General features: G+C 50.2%; 1 protein-coding gene and 1 long non-coding RNA gene across 13 annotated transcripts in view; one reads left to right on the top strand and one right to left on the bottom strand.

The window, feature by feature from the left end:
- Nucleotides 1–2439: 2439 nt before the first annotated feature.
- LOC110123864 (uncharacterized) lies at nucleotides 2440–19169 on the bottom strand. 8 transcript variants are annotated; one of them, XR_011491553.1, is made up of 5 exons: nucleotides 17407–19169; nucleotides 11761–13872; nucleotides 10146–10589; nucleotides 7191–7372; nucleotides 2440–3656 (listed from the first exon to the last, which is right to left on the bottom strand). It is a non-coding gene; the product is annotated as an uncharacterized lncRNA (long non-coding RNA). The 8 variants fall into 8 exon arrangements; XR_011491557.1 differs by having other exon boundaries at nucleotides 17448–19169; XR_011491560.1 differs by having other exon boundaries at nucleotides 17691–19169.
- The window catches only part of ENPP2 (ectonucleotide pyrophosphatase/phosphodiesterase 2), a 131612-nt gene continuing 127380 nt past the window's right edge, over nucleotides 15434–19665 (top strand). For 3 of the 5 annotated variants that reach the window (XM_070477472.1, XM_070477470.1, XM_070477468.1), the window contains exon 1: nucleotides 16560–16710. In XM_070477472.1, coding sequence (XP_070333573.1) covers nucleotides 16588–16710 — 123 coding nt within the window. In that variant the 5' untranslated portion in view covers nucleotides 16560–16587. Of the gene's footprint in view, nucleotides 15515–16350; nucleotides 16439–16559; nucleotides 16711–19665 lie in introns of those variants that run through there. The other 2 variants (XM_020872104.2, XM_020872106.2) reach the window with 2 other exon arrangements.

Here is a 19665-nt window from a genome sequence, read left to right as displayed (position 1 = left end):
CAGGGATTGAACCACACCCCTGCCCTGGAAGCTCAGAGTCTTGACCATGGACCACCGGGGAAGTCCCTCCTCCCCTCTTCTAAATGGAAGCGTCCTTGAGGTAACACTGAATCTTAGTCATTTCTTGTTTTTCTTTTTTAAAAAAAATTTTGGCCACACTAGCTGGCATGTGGGATCCTAGTTCCCTGACCAGGGATTGAACCTGCACCCCATATCAGAAGTGTGGAGTCCTAACCCCTGGATGACCAGGGAAGTCCGCTTTTGGTCATCTCTACCTACAGTATTTAGCATGCCCAATACCGGTTTAACTAGATGAACTTAATATTGAACATGTGTAACAACAGTACGGGAAAGATTTCATAATACATAAATGGCACGAGACATCTAGACCCAACTGTGGGAAACAGGAAATAGAGGGCAGTAGCTTAGACAAGTAGAGACATGTTTTCACGCCGCACTCAAGGGGTCTGTAGGTGGAAGCCAGCCCTCCACGCTGCAGCTGGTCTAGATGCCTTTCTTAGCACACTGCTGCTTACGGCTCCCATTCCAAAACGGCTGCTGGAACTATAGTGATGACATAAATTCTAGCCAGCAGACTGGAAGGCAGTGATGAAGAATGATTTGCCCCCTTCTTTTTGAGAATACTTCCAAGAAATTGCATACCCCATTTCTGCTTGTATGGCGTTAGTCAAAATTTAGTCATGGCCATAGCTAACTGCAAAGGAAGATGGGAACTGTAGTTTTTTTCTAGAAGACCATAAGAATTCAATTAAATATCAGGGATTCAAATTACTGGAGGAGAAGGAAGATCAAGGAGAAAGCTGGCAGAATATGACAGAAACCTGAGCTCTAAAGAGAGATGTTTCACTGCAATATTTTGGTATTTTTTTTTCTTTTTCTATTTAGAAGAAAGACAGTGATCTCTAGTCTTATGTTTAAGACCGTAGAATCAATAATAAACAGATCTGATTGTATTCTGGCTCTGCCAGATTAAGGAGCATAACTCATAGGATTGTTGGAAGAAGTAAGCCACAGTAAGCCACAGTCCTGGCGCACGTGCAATGTGCAATAAATGATGGTGTTAATTGTTACTTTTTTCTTACTACTTTCCTTGTTGAGAAAATATATACCCCAAAACATGTCTAGTAAAAGATATACCATCTATCAGCTGGGGGATGCATACCTTATAAGCTTCAGTCACCAGAGTGCCCAAACAAGGGCTATTTTTCCTTCTAATTGAGTTGGTCTGGGGAATCATTGCTGAGAATATTCTACATACATGGGTCTCGGTCCTGTAGCCCCACGGGAAATGTCTTTACGTGTAGGATTCTCTGCGTTTGCCGGCCAGATGCCCCGGACAGGAAATGGCACACAGGGATTCCAGATTCTTTAACCATGTTCCCCTTATAAATATGTTTATTAAACATATCTTTTTCCCATATTGAGGAAAACTGTAAAGTTGCTGGTACCTGTTCTAGCCAGTTTCATTGGTTGCTTGGTTGGTATCAAATGAGTTGAACAGTCAAGTTGAGCACCAGTTACATACCCCAGCTCTGGTGTTTTTAGGCTCTTTTTAACAGAGGCAAATAGGTTATAAAGCCACCTGCAGGGACCTGGGCCTGGAAAAAGCACCTCAGTGGAACAAATCTTCACTGAGTGCTCACTATGTGGCAGGCACTGCATGGAGCGCTGGACAGCGCTGGTGCCTTGTGAGAAAGAAGAATCCAAGCCAAGAGCTGATGCACAGAGAAGGAGCGATGATAACAGGCGCTCTTGGATCAAGAAAGTTTGCATATTCACCTGTGTGCAATTTAACTGGGAATGAGAATGCATACAGAACTCAGATCGGAGATGTTTCTATTCAAGAACACCTAAGTTGTTGCACATGGCAGAATTTCTTTCCTTTTCATGGCTGAATAACATTCCATGGCAAACTTGAGGGTGTTATGCAACTGGAAGGACTGATGCTGAAGCTGAAGCTCCAATACTTTGGCCACCTGATGTGAAGACCTGACTCATTTGAAAAGACCCTGATGCTGGGAAAGATTGAGGGCAGGAGGAGACGGGGATGACAGAGGATGAGATGGTTGGATGGCATACCAATTCGATGGATGAGTCTGACTAAGCTCAGGGAGTTGGTGATGGACAGGGCAGCCTGGCGTGCTGCAGTCCCTGGGGTTGCAGAGAGTCGGCCTAGACTGAGTGGCTGAACAGCAACAGCAGAATCGATCAGTCGGAGGAAAACAAGCACTGCATAAGATTCACTTATTTGTAGAATCTGAAAAGGCTTGCTCATACAGACAAAATGCAGGGAGCCCAGCCCACGGCTTTGTGACGACCTAAAGGGGTGGGAAGGGGGTGAGTGGGAGGGGACGCAGGTATACTTAGGGCTTGTTCACATTGTCATATAGCAGAAATCAACACGACGCGGTAAAGCAGTTATCCTCCAGTTCATTTATGTAGTTATGACTGATTCACATTATTGTACAGCCGAAATCAATACAACACTGTAAAATAATTACCGTCCAATTAATTTTTTTAAACAATGACCAGGGAAAACATATAAAGATATTTGCATAATCGCCTTTCTTACGCACTAACTCTGACCTCTGCTAGTTTGTTACCCTTTCCAGGACGGTTACCGAGGCCGGGAATGAGGTTCATGCTGCCTGGCCGATTTACGAGAGGAGCCGATAGAGCCATGTTACACCGACACAGTCCTGGGGACAGTGATCACATTTTGCAAGACAGTCAGAGTTTGTAAAAGGAATCGAGCGTGTTTTCTGAGAAGTCACTAGGAAACTATGATCTGAAACATATTACATTTTTTTAGTTTACCGGCATTTGTTAAGTTGCTTCTAATCTGACCTGGAAATTAATATAGTGGAAACAGAACGGTGCTTTGGATGCAGGACAGATTCACGCGTAAACCTAGCTGTCTCCTGGGCTTCTCCGTGATGGCGCAAGATTTACTTAATGTCTGTTAGCGTCTGTTTCCTCTTTTGGGGGATTTTTGTAAAGATTAACTGGAATGATATATGCAAAACACTAGTTGTCGCCTGGGTGTATCAGACACTCATTATTAGTTTGCCATCTTCCCCCTACTCTCCTTCCTTCCTCCCCAGATCGCCGTCAGCAGTTGCCAAACTCAACGGACAGCTTTATTTGGTGTTTGTTTATAACCCTTGTCAGCACTGGACACTGCTGACTCTGCACCCTTTCTCTCCTGTGGTTTTCACAATGCCACTGTCTCCTGTTTTCTTCCTGCCTTTACAATTCTTGTTTGTTTTAATATTTATTTATTTATGGGCTCCCCCAGTGGCTCAGCGGTAAAGTCTGCCTGCCAACGTAGGAGATGAAGGTTGGGAAGATCCCCTGCAGGAGGGCATGGCAACCACCCCAGTATTCTTGGCTGGAGGCTCCCACGGACAGAGGAGCCTGGTGGGCTACAGTCCGTGGGGTCACAGAGTCGGACAGGCCTGAGTGGGGGAGCAGGACGCTGGTCTGACTGGAGGGGCTGAGGGCGGAATGCGAGTGGTGGGGGGCGGCTGCCACACAGATGGAGCTTCACTCGCTCACCCCCCGCCCCGCCATGCCGGCCAGGGACCAGCACTCATCTGAGGCCTGGGGTCTGAGGACCGCTGTTCTCAAACCAACTGAAAAAAAAGGAAGAAACATTTTATCTTCAAAGAACTTGGGAAATACCCACAACCCCAAACTCTGAAGAATAACTGCTAAACACAGTAAAACTTGAATCTGATTGAGGAAGGAAAATTACAGTAAGTTCACATTTCCATAGGCGTGAATGCTCAATCACAAAGCCTTGTTTGACTCTTTGTGACCCTGTGGACTGTAGCCCACCAGGCTCCTCTGTCCAACGGATTCTCCAGGCAACTGTCCTGGAGTGGGTTGCCATTTCCTGCTCCAAGGGGTCTTCCCGACTCAGGGATCAAACATGAGTCTCCTGCATTGACAGGTGGATTCTTTGCCACTGACCACCAGGGAAGCCCGCTACATCTGACACCTTATAGCAAGACAAACTCTTGATTAAAAATGTGAACATGAAACAGGAAGCCCTACAAGTATGAAAGAGAAAGTGTTTGGATTTTAAAGTAATATTGGATTGGAAGAGACATTTCTAAGAACTGGCTAGAGCCCAGGAGCCATGAGTGACATTGTGGTCAACTTACCTGTTTTCTTAGTATACAAAGAGTCTCATAAGGCAGCAAGGAAAAGACCACAAACTAATAGAGAGTTTGGCAAGGAAAATAAAAAATTGTCACAGGAAAAGAAGTACAAATGGTTTATAAACATAAGAGTGCTTGCTCATCTTCACTCAGTTAAAGAAATGTAAGTAAAACCAAGGAAATTAAAAAACGGTTAACTTATCAGGTCGGGCAAGAGTAAGAAGTCTGACCACACTAAAGTCAAGGCTATGTGGAGACACCCAGTCATGCTCTGGTGGGAGCCTAAGGAGGTCCCTCTTTCCAATGGGCAAAGTGAAAACAGCGCTCAGAGCTTAAAAGCACATACCCTTTGACCCAGCAGTTGGCTTTTAGTCATTTATTTTACCTGAATACTCCCATATATTTGCATAGATAGAAGTACAAGGACGGATTGCAACTTTGTTTGTAATAATAAACAATTGAGAACTTAAATATTTACACACTGAGAATTATTTCAATAAAAGATGATGCAACAATCTAATGCGTGGGATACAATACAGCTAATTTTTTTTAAAGGAGGTAAAATTGCATATGCTGAAACAGAAAGATCTCTGTGATTCATTGTAAATCGAGAAAGAAGCACGTACAGAGAGCAGTATATAAATATTCATCCACAGGAGGACTTATAAGAATGTTTATATGGAAAATTTTTGGAAGAAGAGAGAATAAAGATTTAACTCAGGAGCGGGGTTAACCCAGTGGTCTGGGATAAAGAGAAGAATTCATCTTTTATTATATCCTTTTGAATATTAAAAAAAAATACGTATGTGGCTTTCATAATGAGAATTAAAAAAGCTAAATACAAAATGCAATCAAATTCAAAAGGGGAAATTTCAAATCTCTTTAATGACCCTGCCTGACTTACAGGATTAGGTCCAGAAGCGCCACCTGGCACAGTAACCGCCTGGCAGAGTGACCTAGGTGACCTTGCTCACCCTGTCTCCCATCATTTCTCTTGGTCAAAAAATGAGTGAATAAATAGATAGCTGTATAAAAATGTTTTTAGAAAGCTTGCACTGGTGTTTCTAATGAACATCGCATTTTGACTAAATGAGCTGTGAGATCTTCTGACCTGCTGTCTTGTAATTGTCTTCAGGGTATTTTTTCCTTACCTTCATTGAATCCTTCTGAAAGGGTGGTGCTCTAGGAATTGGGAACTCATCTTGGATTCTCCCAAACCCAGCTTTCCTATTTTACAGACTAAAGATGCCAGACTTCTTTCTTTGTAGTCTTCTTTTAAAAAGAGAGAGAAGGATGGAAAGCTCGTCTCATTTCTTCTTACGTTTTTTAATTATTCCTTTTGGTTGCTCTGAGTCTTCCTTGTCGCACACGGGCTTTCTCCAGTTGCGGGGACGGGGGCTTCTCTCGTTGCAGAGTGGGGCTCCTGGTGCCCCGCTTCAGTAATTGCAGCTCAGTGAAGATCACAGGAGCCATGAGAAGTGGGCTTGACCCCTGGGTTGGGAAGATCCCCTGGGGGAGGGCATGGCACCCCACTCCCGTGTTCTTGCCTGGAGAAGCCCACGGACAGAGGAGCCTGGCAGGCCATGATCCGTGGAGTCGCCAAGACTCAGACGGGACTGAGGCGCGTCAGCAGGTGCGCGGGAGCTCAGCTGTGGCTCTAGGCTTAGTTGCTCCTCACCGTGAGGAATCTCCCTGGACTAGCGGTGGAGCCTGTGGCTCCTGTGTTGGCGGCCGGATTCCCATCCTCTGTACCACCAGGGAAGTCCCTTTCTTTGCAGTTTTGATGGATGTTTCCAAATGAAATGATGCTGGTCTTTTTAAGATGTCTTCACTTCCCTTGGACTGCAAGGAGATCCAGCCTGTCCATCCTAAAGGAGATCAGTCCTGGGTGTTTATTGGAAGGACTGATGTTGAAGCTGAAACTCCAATACTTTGGCCACCTGATGTGAAGACCTGACTCATTTGAAAAGACCCTGATGCTGGGAAAGATTGAGGGCAGGAGGAGAAGGGGATGACAGAGGATGAGATGGTTGGATGACATCACCAACTCTATGGACATAAGTTTGAGCAAACTCCGGGAGTTGGTGATGGACAGGGAGGCCTGGCATGCTGCAGTCCATGGGGTCACAGAGTCGGACACGACTGAGCGACTGAACTTAACCCTCCCCTGATATCGCTGGTCCTTTAGCCATATCTACCATAGCCATACTTATGGTTTCTTGTGCACATCATCACTTCACTGTCTTTATTTCTTTACGTTTTTTGCATGAATGTCTCTGATTCCTTCCTGGAAAATTGTTCCTCATCCATTAAGGCCCACTTCAAAGGATGCCTCTTTTATGAGCTCTGATCTGACACTTTCAGGCAAAATAAGCTTTTCTGTCATCTTTGCTCTGGTAGGACTTTCATCTGAGGGAGGCCAGGTATGTCCTCATCCCATCTGCTCCGTGGGCCCCACGAGGACTAGAGCCCTGAGCCCTCTCCAGAGCAGCTGACCACCAGACCGGTTCCCACCAGACGTCAGAGGGTTAGGGTGGGGAGGGGCTCTGCTGACGACAGTCTGGGCTCCACACTGGCTCGGGCAGGTCACCCCCCAGAGGAAGGGCAGGAAGGGACCAGACAGGGGTGTAATGTCACACGCATGGACGCAATGAGTTTCCACATATGCACATGTGATAATGTCACACGCATGTGTGTGTTTTACACTAGTTACCTCTTTCATTCTTTACCTTTCAAAGCAAGTCATCTTATCCTCATTTTGGAAATGCAGAAATCTAAGGCTCAGAGACTCAGATGGTGAAGAATCTGCCTGCGATGCAGGAGACCAGGTTTGATCCCTGGGTCGGGAAGACCCCCTGGAGAAGGGCTTGGCAACCCACCCCAGTATTCCTGCCTGGAAAGTCCCATGGACAGAGGAGCCTGGCGGGCTCCATGGGGGCGCACAGAGTTGGACACGACTGAGCAACTAGCACTTTCAAGGCTCAGAGAGATTAAGTAAATTACCTGAGACGGGTGGTGGAGTTCGGTGTCAAACTTGGGACTGTCTGGTCGCCCCTGTTCCTGCTGGGTTCTGGAATCTGCTTTCCGGGCGGGAGAGTTTGAGACTGAAGCAGCCGTGTTCTCCCTCGAGGGGGCGCGTCTCCAAGCTCCGCATTCTCTCCTGCCATCGAGGGGAGCAGGGCCTGCTGAGGGGACAGGAGGGGAGCAGGGCTGAGGAGCTGGGGGTGAGGGCAGCCCCCCTCTCCTCCTCTCCGTCTCCAGAGGAGCCCCGGGAAGCCTCGGAGGGGAGCAGGGCCTGCTGAGGGGGCAGGAGGGGAGCAGGGCTGAGGAGCTGGGGGTGAGGGCAGCCCCCCTCCCCGTGGCTCGTCCTCTCCTCTCCAGGGGAGCCCGTGTTGTGGATGCGCCCCTGACCCCAGCCCTGTCCTTCCAAAAGGCCAGCTGGAGCGGTGACGCTGTCTGGAATAACACGGAGAGGACGATGATGAATACTTGGCAAGCTCTGGAGTAGGAAATGCGAAACACGTGCCTGGTTGCGGTTCCTTCACATGTTTCTAATCAACCAACCAGATTGCGCTGGAGTCTTTTATGGCTTCTCTGAAATTTGTAGGGAAGTGGAAAGCCAAGTGTGGGCCTGGACTGATTTGTGGTTGCTCTTGTAACTACCCCTTGTCCCTGACTCCTTCCACCACTTAGTGAAAATTATTATTGCAGTAAAATTTCTTAGTCATAGTTTCCAGGGGGTTGAAATTTCTTAGCTTGTCATATGGATGACATGAGAGCAGTATGGTTGGATGAGTCTGTATGGAATCTGACAAAAGACTGTTGAAAATAGATATCGAAAATTCTACAAGTAGGATGTACTACAGCTTTGGTTCCATTCAAGAAGCATTTTAAGCACCTATTATGTATGAGGTATGACCAAAACTGTATACAGAGGTAAGTCCTACTTTTCTTAGGAAAGTCCATATCTTAAACTGAATACATCTTAAAGTTAACTCACTATCTTCATAGTTATGAGCTCAGATTATGACACTGCCAGTGACCCAGTTGCTGCAGCTAGAAATCATGGGACCTTTTCTGATTCTTCTCCCTCCCTTATAACCATATTTAATCAAGTCCATGTGATTTTTCCTCTGCAATTAAAAAAAATTTGCTTCCTCATCTCCGTTGCCATGATTCAGGTCTAGACTGTCACCATCTCTTGCCTGGATGTTCCTGTGGGTTTCTGAGTTTGTCCATTGAGTCGGTGATGCCATCTGACCATCTCATCCTCTGTCATCCTCTTCTCCTGCCCTCAGTCTTTCCCAGCATCAGGATCTTTTCCAAAGGGTCAACTCTTCTCATCAGGTGGCCAAAGTATTGGAGCTTCAGCATCAGTCCTTCCAATGAATATTCAGGATTGACTGGTTTGATCTCCTTGCTGTCCAAGGGACTCTCAAGAGTCTTCTCCATGCTGGGGACTCCATATCTAATCCAAGAGGGTCAGGGAAGGTGGAAAGAAGTGGAAAGAAGAAAGACTGCCCAGGTTTAGAGGAGAAGGTGGACGAGAATGTGGGTGAAGAGTCAGAAGCGAAACAGCGGGGAATTTCGAGATTCTAAGAAGGAGGGGTTACGAGGCTGAGGCCAAGAAGGAAGCAGGCAGAGGGGCTAGTAAACATGTAGCAGCAGCAGGGGGCAGCAGGTCCTCGGGCGCCTCCAGCCCTTCCTGGCTCTCAGGCAGAATGGCCAGGACTGGGCTTGCGGCTTGGCTTGCGCGACATGGCCCAGGATCCAGCCAACTAGAATCCTTAGCTAGAAACCTTCGTCAACAGCCAGCAACTGTGACCAGATTATCACTAAATTAGGTTAAGGAGTTGACACTTTATCTTTGCAACAGTGGAAAAGCTTGCAGGGCACTAAGCAGTCATTCGGTCAGGTTAGAATTTTAGGATGATTTGTCCAATTGCAGTTTGGAAGGGAGATTAGAAGACTTCAAACTGGAGTCAACGGGAACAGTTGGGGGACTTTCTCAGAGGTCAGGATGAGAGGATGTGGTGGCCTGGCCTTAAGGAGTGGCATCCATCAGAATTAGCACCGTCGTGAGTAAAGAGAAGCTAAGCAACAGGCTGAGAGGAGCCAGGCAGGAACTGGAACCTGTTACTCTTTCTCGCCCAGAGCCCGCATTAGTCAGAGACAGAACAGTGGATTTGCTGAACCATGATTTTGACTCAGTGAGGAAGCAGTTTTTTTTTTAAACACCTTTACTGAGGTAAAATTGATATTAAAAATCTGTACATATCTAATGTATATAATTTGATGAGTTTGGCCATATGCATCAGGAAAAATGGTATAGATGATCTTATTTGCCAAGCAGAAATAGAGACACAGAGGTAGAGAACAAATTTATGAACTAAGGGGAAACATGGGAGGGTGGGAGGACTTGGGAGATTGGGATGGATGCAGGCGTGGAGTAATACTATGTGTAAACAGATAACAGTGGGAACCTCCCGCAGGGCACAGGGGACCCTGCTCAGTGCCCTGTGGGGACCTGAAGGGGACGGAAGCACAGAGGGAGGACATATACGTATGTGTAAGGCTGATTCATTTCGGTATACAGTAGAGACTAACACCGGAGAAGGCAGGGGCACCCACTCCAGTCCTCTTGCCTGAAAATCCCATGGATGGAGGAGCCTGGTAGGCTGCAGTCCATGGGGTCGCGAAGAGCCGGACACAACTGAGCAACTTCACTTTCACTTTTCACTTCCATGCATTGGAGAAGGAAATGGCAACCCACTCCAGTGTTCTTGCCTGCAGAATCCCAGGGACGGGGGAGCCTGGTGGGCTGCCGTCTATGGGGTCGCACAGAGTCGGACACGACTGAAGCGACTTAGCAGCATCAGCAGAGACTAACACGACATCGTAAAACAATTATAATAAAAATTAATTTAAAAAACCCAACAAAGTGACAAACATATCTACCCCCTCCAGAAGGATTCTTCATGATAGAAGCTCAGCAAAGGAGCAGACAGGGAAACAGCACAAGGCCCTGCGAGGCCCCACGCGGCCCAAACGCGCGTCCCCTTCGGCCTCTTGAGGCGTCGTCACCTCACCCACACCGAGGACACCGATGTTTGCGACAACTTTCGCTGTTTGTCCTCCCTGGAAACTTTTTCATGAGGCAACTAAGAATCTCTTCATTACCCTGAGAATCAGCTTGAGCTTTCACGGTTGTGCAATCGCACAAAGTTAAACTTTTACAGGCCCTTGGTTGGCCTGGCGTGGGTGAAACGTGAGCATGCAGGGTGGGTGTGAGGCGGACAGGGAGTCAGACAGTGATGGGATCAGCCGCCCTGCGGATTGGCCTTGGTCTGTGTTCCGGTCCTCTGGCTCCAACTCAGCGGTGCTTGAGGGCTAGCGTTTGATCTGGAAAAACCATTAATGAACAAAATAATCGTTCATGTTTTTTCTAGTTTTCTAACTATGTTCAAAAATCTGTTGTTTTATTTTTTTAGGTCTCTTGGCTTTTATTAATTTTTTGAAAAGTTTTTATTTTATATTGGAGTATGACTGATTAACAGTGCTGTGACAGCAGGAGACAGAGAAGGGACTTGGCCACACAAATCCATCTTTCCATTCACCCTCCACACTCCCCTCCCACCCAGGCTGCCACATGAAGCTGAGTGGAGTTCCCTGTGGAGGACCTTGTTGGTTATCCATGCTAAATCCAGCAAAGTGTACATACCCGACTTAGAGAATGAACTTATGGTTGCTGGGGCAAGAATGGGGGAGGAGACAGTGAGGGAATCTGGGATCAACATGGACACTTGGAAAACCTGCTATTTTAACCGAAGGGAGAAAAATCCCTGCTGTGAAAGAGCAAGGTGTCAGGAAGAGTTGGACTCTAATCCCTAATGTTTTCCTCTCAGGTTCTAGAGAAACTTGATGAGATACACCCTTCTCTGGGTCTCATTTCCTTGTCTGAAGATTCTTCTGTGTGACAATCCCAGGCTTCTGTGAAATCTTTGCATTGTGAAATGTCAGCTCATAGTAGGTTCTCAATATATATCTGAAAATTGGAGGGATGAGCCTTGTATGCTAAGCCCAGAGCTGTTAATGGGAGACACAGATATGTATACCTATGGCTGATTCATGTTGATGTTTGGCAGAAATCAACAAAATTCTGTAGAACAGTTATCCTTCAATTAAAAAGTAAAAAAAAATTAAAAAAACCATTAAACACTCAAAAAAAAAAAAGGCCCTTGTGTTTCAGCTGTTCTCAGTCATCGGCACAGGTGATGACTGGACACAGGCCCACGGGCATGTACACGGGCTGTCCCATCACAGATGGGAGGAAGGCAAGAAAGAGACAGGCCCGCAGCATCTGGACAGAGGTTTGCTAGATGTGCAGGAAAGGCCATTCACAGCAGGGGAAGTCAGGGACGGCCCTGGTGGGCCAGAGGTTAACAACCCACGCTTCTGTGCAGGGCACACAGGTTCGATCCCCAGTTGGGGAACTAAGATCCCACATGCTGCGGGGCGACAACCGAGCCCAATCCATCTCCACCCACCCGTCCCCCCGCAACTTTCCACTCACGGTAGCTTCTGCTCCCCACCGTCCCTACTTTCATCAAGCAGAACGCACATGACCATCTGGCGGGGGATCTCCGCATGATGTGTGAAGCTTTCCTAGAATAATTTTTCCTAGAAAAATTTTTAATTACTTTTGTAAAGCAGCAGAACCCTCTTTCCATATTAAATTTTACTTAGAGAAACAGTATGAAAACAGCTGTGGTCAGACAGCAACAACTACAACATCATAAATATTTATCAGGCATTTATAATCTCCCAAGCGCTGTGCTATGCACTTGCAATATATCTTCTCATTTAATCTTTGTTATGTTCCTACGATGTGCTGTTTATAAGCCAGGATTATTTCTATCCTCTTTTTAGAAGCGAGGTAGCTGGGATAGCGGTAGAGAACCCGTCTGCCAATTCAGGAGACATAAGAGACCAGGGTTCCATTCCTGGGTTGGGAAAATCCCCGGAAGGAGGGATGGCAACCCACCCATGGTTCTTGCCTGGAGAACTGCATGGACGGAGGAGCCTGGCGGGCTACAGCCCACAGGGCTGCGAAGAGTCGGACACAGCTGAGCACAGCCGGGACTGAAGGTGACAGCTAACACACGCAGAGCTTAGGTAGATGCAGGCAGTCTGTCCTCGGTGCGGGTCCTCATGGCACAGGAGGTCAGGGGAGCCCGCCTGGAGTCTGCCCACTCCCCTTCCTCCTGTGAGGGCAGGGGTAGCTAAGCCTGAGTCTCCTTGCTCCAGCTCAGGAATTCAGATGATTTACCAGGTTGCTGTGTGACATGGTTTAAGAAATATTGCCCTGGTTTCTTCTCCAGAGCAAACCACTCTACAGAGTCCACGTTCTGCCACGCTGATTCAATGTGAAAGGGGTCCTGTGGCCAAGTGAGTCTTCAGATGCAGAAGGAAGTGACAGTCACACACACACAAATGGGTGTTGTATGATTCTATTTACATGAAATGTCGAAGACAGGCCCATCTATAGAGACAGGAAGTAGACTGGTCATCTAGGGGGTCATCTAGGACTGCGAAATTGGGGAGTCATTAATGGATGATTAATGGCTACAATGTCTTGCAAAGTTCTTTTTTTTTGAGGGAAGAACATGTTCTAGAATTGATTGTGGTGATGATTAACCCCATGAATACCTTAAAAACCATGACTTGTACCATTTAAATTGAGGAATTGTATGCTATGTAATTTATAGCTCAATGTGGCTGTTAAAAAACCCAGAACAAAAATAAACACAGCAACGATCTCCGAGTCAAAACGAGTCACGACCCAGCTGCAGGCAGCAACATGACCACTCTAACAGGGACGCACGCAAGGAGCGGGGTGAGCCCTCTGGGGACACTGGGGGGGATCTGGTAGAGAAAAGGCCCTAAGCCCAACCAGAGCTTCCTGGGGGTCCAGCAGCGGGAACGCCTCAGGCACCTGAGATGCTCTGTGGGTGAGCTTCCTGGGGGTCCAGCAGCGGGGAACGCCTCAGGCACCTGAGATGCTCTGTGGGTGAGCTTCCTGGGGGTCCAGCAGTGGGAATGCCTCAGGCACCTGAGATGCTCTGTGGGTGATCTTGGTAGAGCTGATATTATGCTGAAGCTTAGAGCCACGAGAGTACAGGGCTTGTCTGCCTTGCACGCCCAAATAAGAGACGCTGTGAGGAGGACCCAGGGGAGGCGGATTGCAAGATAAGCAGGAGCTCAATGATCCCATTCCTTGAATCGTTCATTCATCCATTCATGTCTTTTCAGAAAATATTTATCTGGATTTATTTGGCTGTGCAGGTCTTCTGCAACAGTCAGGATCTTCCATCTTCTCTGCAGCATGTCGGATCCGGCTCCCTGACTGGGGATCGAACCTGGGTCCCTTGCACTGGGAGTGCCAGGTCTTAGCCACTCGATCCTGAGGGAAGTCCGCATTCATTCATTTCTTTGCCGAGCCTCACCCATGTGTCAGGCAGATATTTTAGGTCTGTGGTCTCTGGCTTGGCTTTTACAATTGCCTGCAAAATTAACAGAAACTGGGACTAGAGTCTCACCCCGGGGAGTGCCCTGGGAGTCAGGATTTTTTTCAGAGCTCCTCAGGGAGTTCTCACTTAGTCAGTGTTGAAAACCAGCAGGCTACCTAATGGAGACAAAGAATAAAAGAGTAAGGCAAAAATGGTTGAGGCACTTGGGGGTTATAATCGACAAATGTTTTTTGAAAGCCTAAAAGATGGGTCCCAGCCCTCATGAAGTTTCAGGCTAGTGGAAGCAGCAGGAAATAGACAGGTAAGGGAACAAGGGAATCTCTCATCACAACACGGGGTAAAGGATGTGACCGAAGTGAAGAAGGCTGATAGCTGATAACAAGGGAGAGGACAGCTTCCTGGATCGGCTGGTCAGGGAAAGGCTCTGTGAAGAGGTGACTTAAAACTTGGTTCTAAAGGAGGAACTGGCCTTGGAAGATCCACCAAGAAGTATGTTCTATGCAGTGGACACATGGTGTGTGTGTGTGTGTGTGATTGTTAAAAAGAATAGGCGTGTATTCAGACGATATTAGGAAAGATGGAGCACGCTCTGTGGGAGACAGTTGAATGTGTTTGCAGACTGATGCAATCAGTAGAGAACAAACTGAAAGCTAAGGGGATGGTTGATGAAAGAATGTTCCAGAAGACCTGAGAAGAGAGGGGTTCTGTGGCACACAGACTGGAGGCTGGACATACAGTTTCCGGTGCCAGGACAGGAAGCGGAGCCCCTCCTGCTAGTTCCTGTGATCTCTGCTGGCGAAGAGGAGACTGCTGAAAGAAAGGTGGCCGGGAGTGGATTCTGAGGGGTGGGAAGGACTGTGGAGTGGGTGGGGGGCTGGCCTGGGCTGTGCTGAAGGCGTCCGGGGGGCTGGGCAGCGCGCCACGGCCACGGGGCACACAGGTGCTGGGGCCGGTGGACATGCTATGCGCTGCTGTGTGGCGCTCACAGAGCATGATGCCGTGGCTGGGGCTTTGGAGATGGTCTGACCCTGGTTGGACCGGGAAACAAACAAACAAACTGAACAGGAAAGTGAGTTAAGATGAAACTGGTATTAAAGTCATAAAACCGGGACATAAAGGAAGGAAGTGATGTCGAGAAGGAGGAAAAAAGCAGAAGGCCTCTAAAGAGTCAAAAGCCAAACAAGCATAATGGGAAAAAGGGAAGGCATCAGAAGGGAGCTAGCTCCTTGTTACTCCATGGTAGCCCTGCACATACACAATAAAGTACTTGTAAGGATAACAGTAGCTACTTGTCACTGTCAGAAGAAAGGCAAAGGGTTTGACCTACATAGTTTCATTTAATTCTCATAGCACATACCATAATCCCCATTTTACTGATGAGAAAACTGAGGCTTAGTGAGGTTAAATATATTTCTTGCAGCTTATAGCTAGGAAAAGGAAGAAACTGTATCTGTCTGATGACGCCAATGCCCACAACCACCAGACAGATACACATTTCTTGCTGTAGAATAGTCTATGACTCCTGCACCCTCTTGTTAAGAGCTGGTAACCTGAGCCAGTTATAGTAACCCATCAGGCACGGCAGGATGAAGTCCAAATCCCCTCAAGAGACACAGAAGATCAGAGTCCAAACCACACCCTCCCCTCAGTCACAGCCTCCCACGCCCTCTGTTCTCGCCTGCAGGAACTATTTTCAGAAAGGCCTCAGGACAGCCTTTGGACATGATGCTGTCCGGGTCAGTGATGTCCTTCTTCCTCTTCTCCTGGCCGAAACCTTCCAGTCCTTCCAGACTGAGTGTGAGTATCAGCCCCTCTCCCCTTGTCTCAGTGGAAAAATCAGAGTGATGCCACTTTCCAGACCAGCTGTCTCCAGAGCATCTCTGCAGACCCGCACCACAGTTGTCCTCCTCGCACTAAAATTCTGGTACACTGACTCCTTGTTCAGGGCTCTCTTTACAGTCTCACAGCCCTTTCCCCTTTCATTCAGTATTTCACCATCTGGAAGTGTCCAGAAAAAGGAGGGGAAAAGACTCTGACCAAGACCAGGGATGGACTCAGAGCAGCCTCAGGAATCCCTGGGCTTGTTCCAGCACTTCAGAGTGGCCAGTCTGCTTCTCGCAGCATCCTTTTAGCAGTTGGCAAAGAGGAGAAATCAGACAATAAAACAATGTAGTCTATGAACTCAAGGTATCTGTGGACATCCTTAACTTTTAACACTTTTTTTTAACACTTCCTAACACTTTTATAATCCAAAAATTAGAATAGTTATCTTTGCTCTATGTTATTACACATTATCACTATGTAGGTGCTTCTGTGTTGTAATTCAGTTAGTGGGGTGGGTCACTCAGCAGGGAGGTGGGTGCTTTGTGGGTGCACCCAGGATGTGGTTGAAAAACCCCAGCAGATTTCACTTTCTGGTTGGGTGATTGGGTAAATATCTTATTTTTCTGGAGCTGCTTTTTCATTCTGTGTAGAATGGTAGTCGTAGGAGAGCCTTCCTGGCATTGTTTGGGAGGTCAAATGACAGACTGATTGTCCAAAGGTCTTTGTCAACTGTTGCAAGCTTCAGGGGGAGAAATTGGGGGTATTATTTCCCGGAGTGTGAGAGGACTTTATAGGAGGCACTGCCCGCGTTTAACCTGGAAATGCTAATTCAGGGAACTCACCAACCGCGCGGCAGGAAACCCCGGGGAGAGGCCGGGGCCGGATGCAGGAGCAATGGCAAGTCAGACCCCATGGAGTCTCCCTGAAAGACGAACGTTAACCCGGCGCGTCGGGGTGGGGGCGGCGGCCCCCGGACGCCCCGTCTGCGCCCCCGGGGCCGCTCCAGGCAAAGGTCTTGCGCGCGTCCTGCCGGAGGCCGGCTTCCAATGGGCGCCGGGGCCCCGGGACGGCGGCCCCGCGCGGGGAGGCCGGGAGGCGGGCGGCCGGCCGGGGGCAGGGCCGGCGGGGCCGCGCGGGGCCGCAGCAGCATGGGCCGCCGCGCCGAGCGGGTAGGTGGGCGCCGGGCTGGGCCGGGCTCCGGGATCCTCCGGGCACCTCCCCGCGCGGGACGCGGAGCGGGGCTCGCCTCCAGCCTGGGCGCCCGGGAGCGTCGGGGTTTGCAAACGCGCGCCCCGTTTCTGGAGACCCGGCCGCTGGTCCCGGCGGGGCGGCGGCGCCGCGGCTCCGGGCGATGGGCGCCCCAGGCGCAGCGGGGTCGGGGTCCGCGGGGCTCGGTCCTGGGGCCGGCCGGGCGCTTTGTGCGTTACCTGCGGAACCAGGGCTGTGCGGGGAGGACCGGCTTGTTGTTTTAAGCCATCGGTTATGGCGAAGCTCTCGGGGGTCCTCCTCCTGACCCCGGAGGAGACGCCCCCCGGAGGCCGGGTCCGCGCCCGAGCCGCGGGCCTCTGTGCCTCCCCCGGGCCGAGAGGAGCCTCTCCTCTGGGACCGGAGCGGGGGCCGCGGAGTCCGGCAGGGCCGCCTCGGAGCCGGCACCCCGCGGGGCGGGACGGGGGCCCAGGGCGGCGGGGGTCGGGGCTGCCGTCCGCCACACGCCCTGGTTTCGGTTTAAAGGTTCACCCCGGATAAGGGCAGGGAACAAAAGCTCCGCTGGCGCCCGGCAGGACGCAGAGGAGGAGGCCGCCCTGGCGTCTGTGGAGGTCGTTCCCCTCCGGCCGGCGGGGCCAGGGACGGACGGTCCTCCTCACCTCAGCCAGTAGGTGTCTGTCACGTTTCCGCGCTTCCTCACCTCAGCTACTAGGTGTTTGTGAGTTTCCGCGCTTCCTCACCTCAGCCAGTAGGTGTCTGTCACGTTTCCGCGCTTCCTCACCTCAGCTACTAGGTGTTTGTGAGTTTCCGCGCTTCCTCACCTCAGCCAGTAGGTGTCTGTCACGTTTCCGCGCTTCCTCACCTCAGCTACTAGGTGTTTGTGAGTTTCCGCGCTTCCTCACCTCAGCCAGTAGGTGTCTGTCACGTTTCCGCGCTTCCTCACCTCAGCTACTAGGTGTTTGTCGAGTTTCCGCGCCTCCTCACCTCAGTCAGTAGGTGTCTGTCGCGTTTCCGCGCTTCCTCACGTCAGCTACTAGGTGTTTGTCGAGTTTCCACGCCTCTTCACCTCAGTCACTAGGTGTTTGTCGAGTTTCCGCGCCTTCTCACCTCAGTCAGTAGGTGTCTGTCGCGTTTCCGCTTCCTCACCTCAGCTACTAGGTGTTTGTCGAGTTTCCGCGCCTCCTCACCTCAGTCAGTAGGTGTATGTCGAGTTTCAGGGCCTCCTCACCTCAGTCAGTAGGTGTCTGTCGCGTTTCCGCTTCCTCACCTCAGCTACTAGGTGTTTGTCGGGTTTCTGCGCTTCCTCACCTCAGTCACTAGGTGTTTGTGAGTTTCCGCGCTTCCTCACCTCAGTCAGTTGGTGTCTGTCGCGTTTCCGCGCCTCCTCTCCTCAGCCAGTAGGTGTTAGTTGCGTTTCCGCGCCTGCTCTCCGCCGCTTTCCCATGTCTCTCCCACCTAACTTCTTGAAGAGCGGGTGACGCTCACCATCTCCATGTTCTCCTGTGCTAAGTCGCTCAGTCGGTCAGCATCTTTGAGACCCCATGGACCGCAGCTCGCCAGGCCTTTCTGCCCAGGGATTCTCCAGGCGAGAGCACGGGAGTGGTGGCGTGTCCTCCTCCAGGGCGTCTTCCCCACCCCGGGCTCGAACCTGTGTCTCTCAGGGCTCCTGAACCACTGGCCCAGGCGGTGTGGAGGCGCCTCTGCTCTGCTCTGAGGACGAAGCTTGGCCGGGGTGCCAGAGGCCTCTGGGAGCTCCACCGTGCAGTCTGTGGCCTTCAGCCTTCCCCAGGCCTTCTCCGTGTCACTGTGAGCGGTTGCTCACCCTCGCTCTGATGCGTGTACTGTCCTGGAGTCCGATGCCGGCCTCCTGGCCCCTCTGACCTGCCTCCCTTGCGGTCCCATTGACTGCCTCCCTTCAGCAGCGTTGGTGTGTCCCTCTGCCCTCTGGCTTCCCCGCGGCCTCCCTGGGATACCTCATCCACCCTGGTGCCTCCCCCGCTCCATACACATCTGCAGCCTGTTTGGGCCTTTCTCCTAAATCCCACGCTTCTCTACCGCACCTCTCCGCTCTGTGGTCTCACAGAGCCCCTTCAAGTCCACTAGTTCAGACTGAGCATCTCCTCCCCTCCCCTCCTAGGCCCGCTCCTCCGCCATTGTCCTCCGCTAAAATGGGGTCCCTGGTCGTCCGAGCCACACAGGCCAGTCACCCCGGACAGAGCCATCGTCCCCTTTCATTGATGATGCTGGTCAGGCCCCAAGTCCCGTCCCCCTCCCTGCTTCATGGGTTTGCCCACTTGCCGGTGTCTCCAGGCCAGCTCCCACTGTTTGCCCCACGTTGACTCTGGTCCCAGCTTTCTGTGAGTCTCATTTGAGACCAGTACTCCCCACCCCCAGGCGCCCTGTCTTGTCACTGTCCTGTATCAAATGGTCTTTCTAAAATGCAGTGCTTTTTGGAAGAGTGCGCAGTGGGTTCCTGGTTTTTCCTTTTGAGAACAGTGTTGACGTACACGGGAGCTCTGGACTTGCCCTTCACCTCTGTCTTCAGTGTGATCTCTTGGCAGTTACCCACTCCCTCTGCACGTGTGATGCACGTTTGATGCGCACCATATGCATGCAGTGTGTAAATTCAGGCATGTGAAGCTGTTCCTCACCCTGACTTTCCTCCGTGTCCTTCTCTTGGGCCTGGTCTGACTTACGTTTTCTCTTAGACTTGGCTGGCAGCCCCTCTCCTGGAGACCGCCCAGGCCATCAGCTCCTTATCCTGCAGCAGGGTGGGTGGTCCTTTCCTTCTCTCCCGGAGTCTCCTCTTCTCTTCCGTCAGAGCACGTACCGTTCTTGCTGCAAGTCTCTGCTTGCTTGGCCGTCCTCCACTGGTCCGTGGGCTCTTCGAGGGCAGGATCAGCTCTGTCTGTCCTCGC

The sequence above is a fragment of the Odocoileus virginianus genome, chromosome 15, assembly GCF_023699985.2.
Source record: "Odocoileus virginianus isolate 20LAN1187 ecotype Illinois chromosome 15, Ovbor_1.2, whole genome shotgun sequence".
In the NCBI taxonomy this organism is placed as follows: Eukaryota; Metazoa; Chordata; class Mammalia; order Artiodactyla; family Cervidae; genus Odocoileus; species Odocoileus virginianus.
The sequence above is the reverse complement of the archived record's forward strand: the minus strand, read 5'-3'. Positions and strand labels throughout refer to the sequence as shown.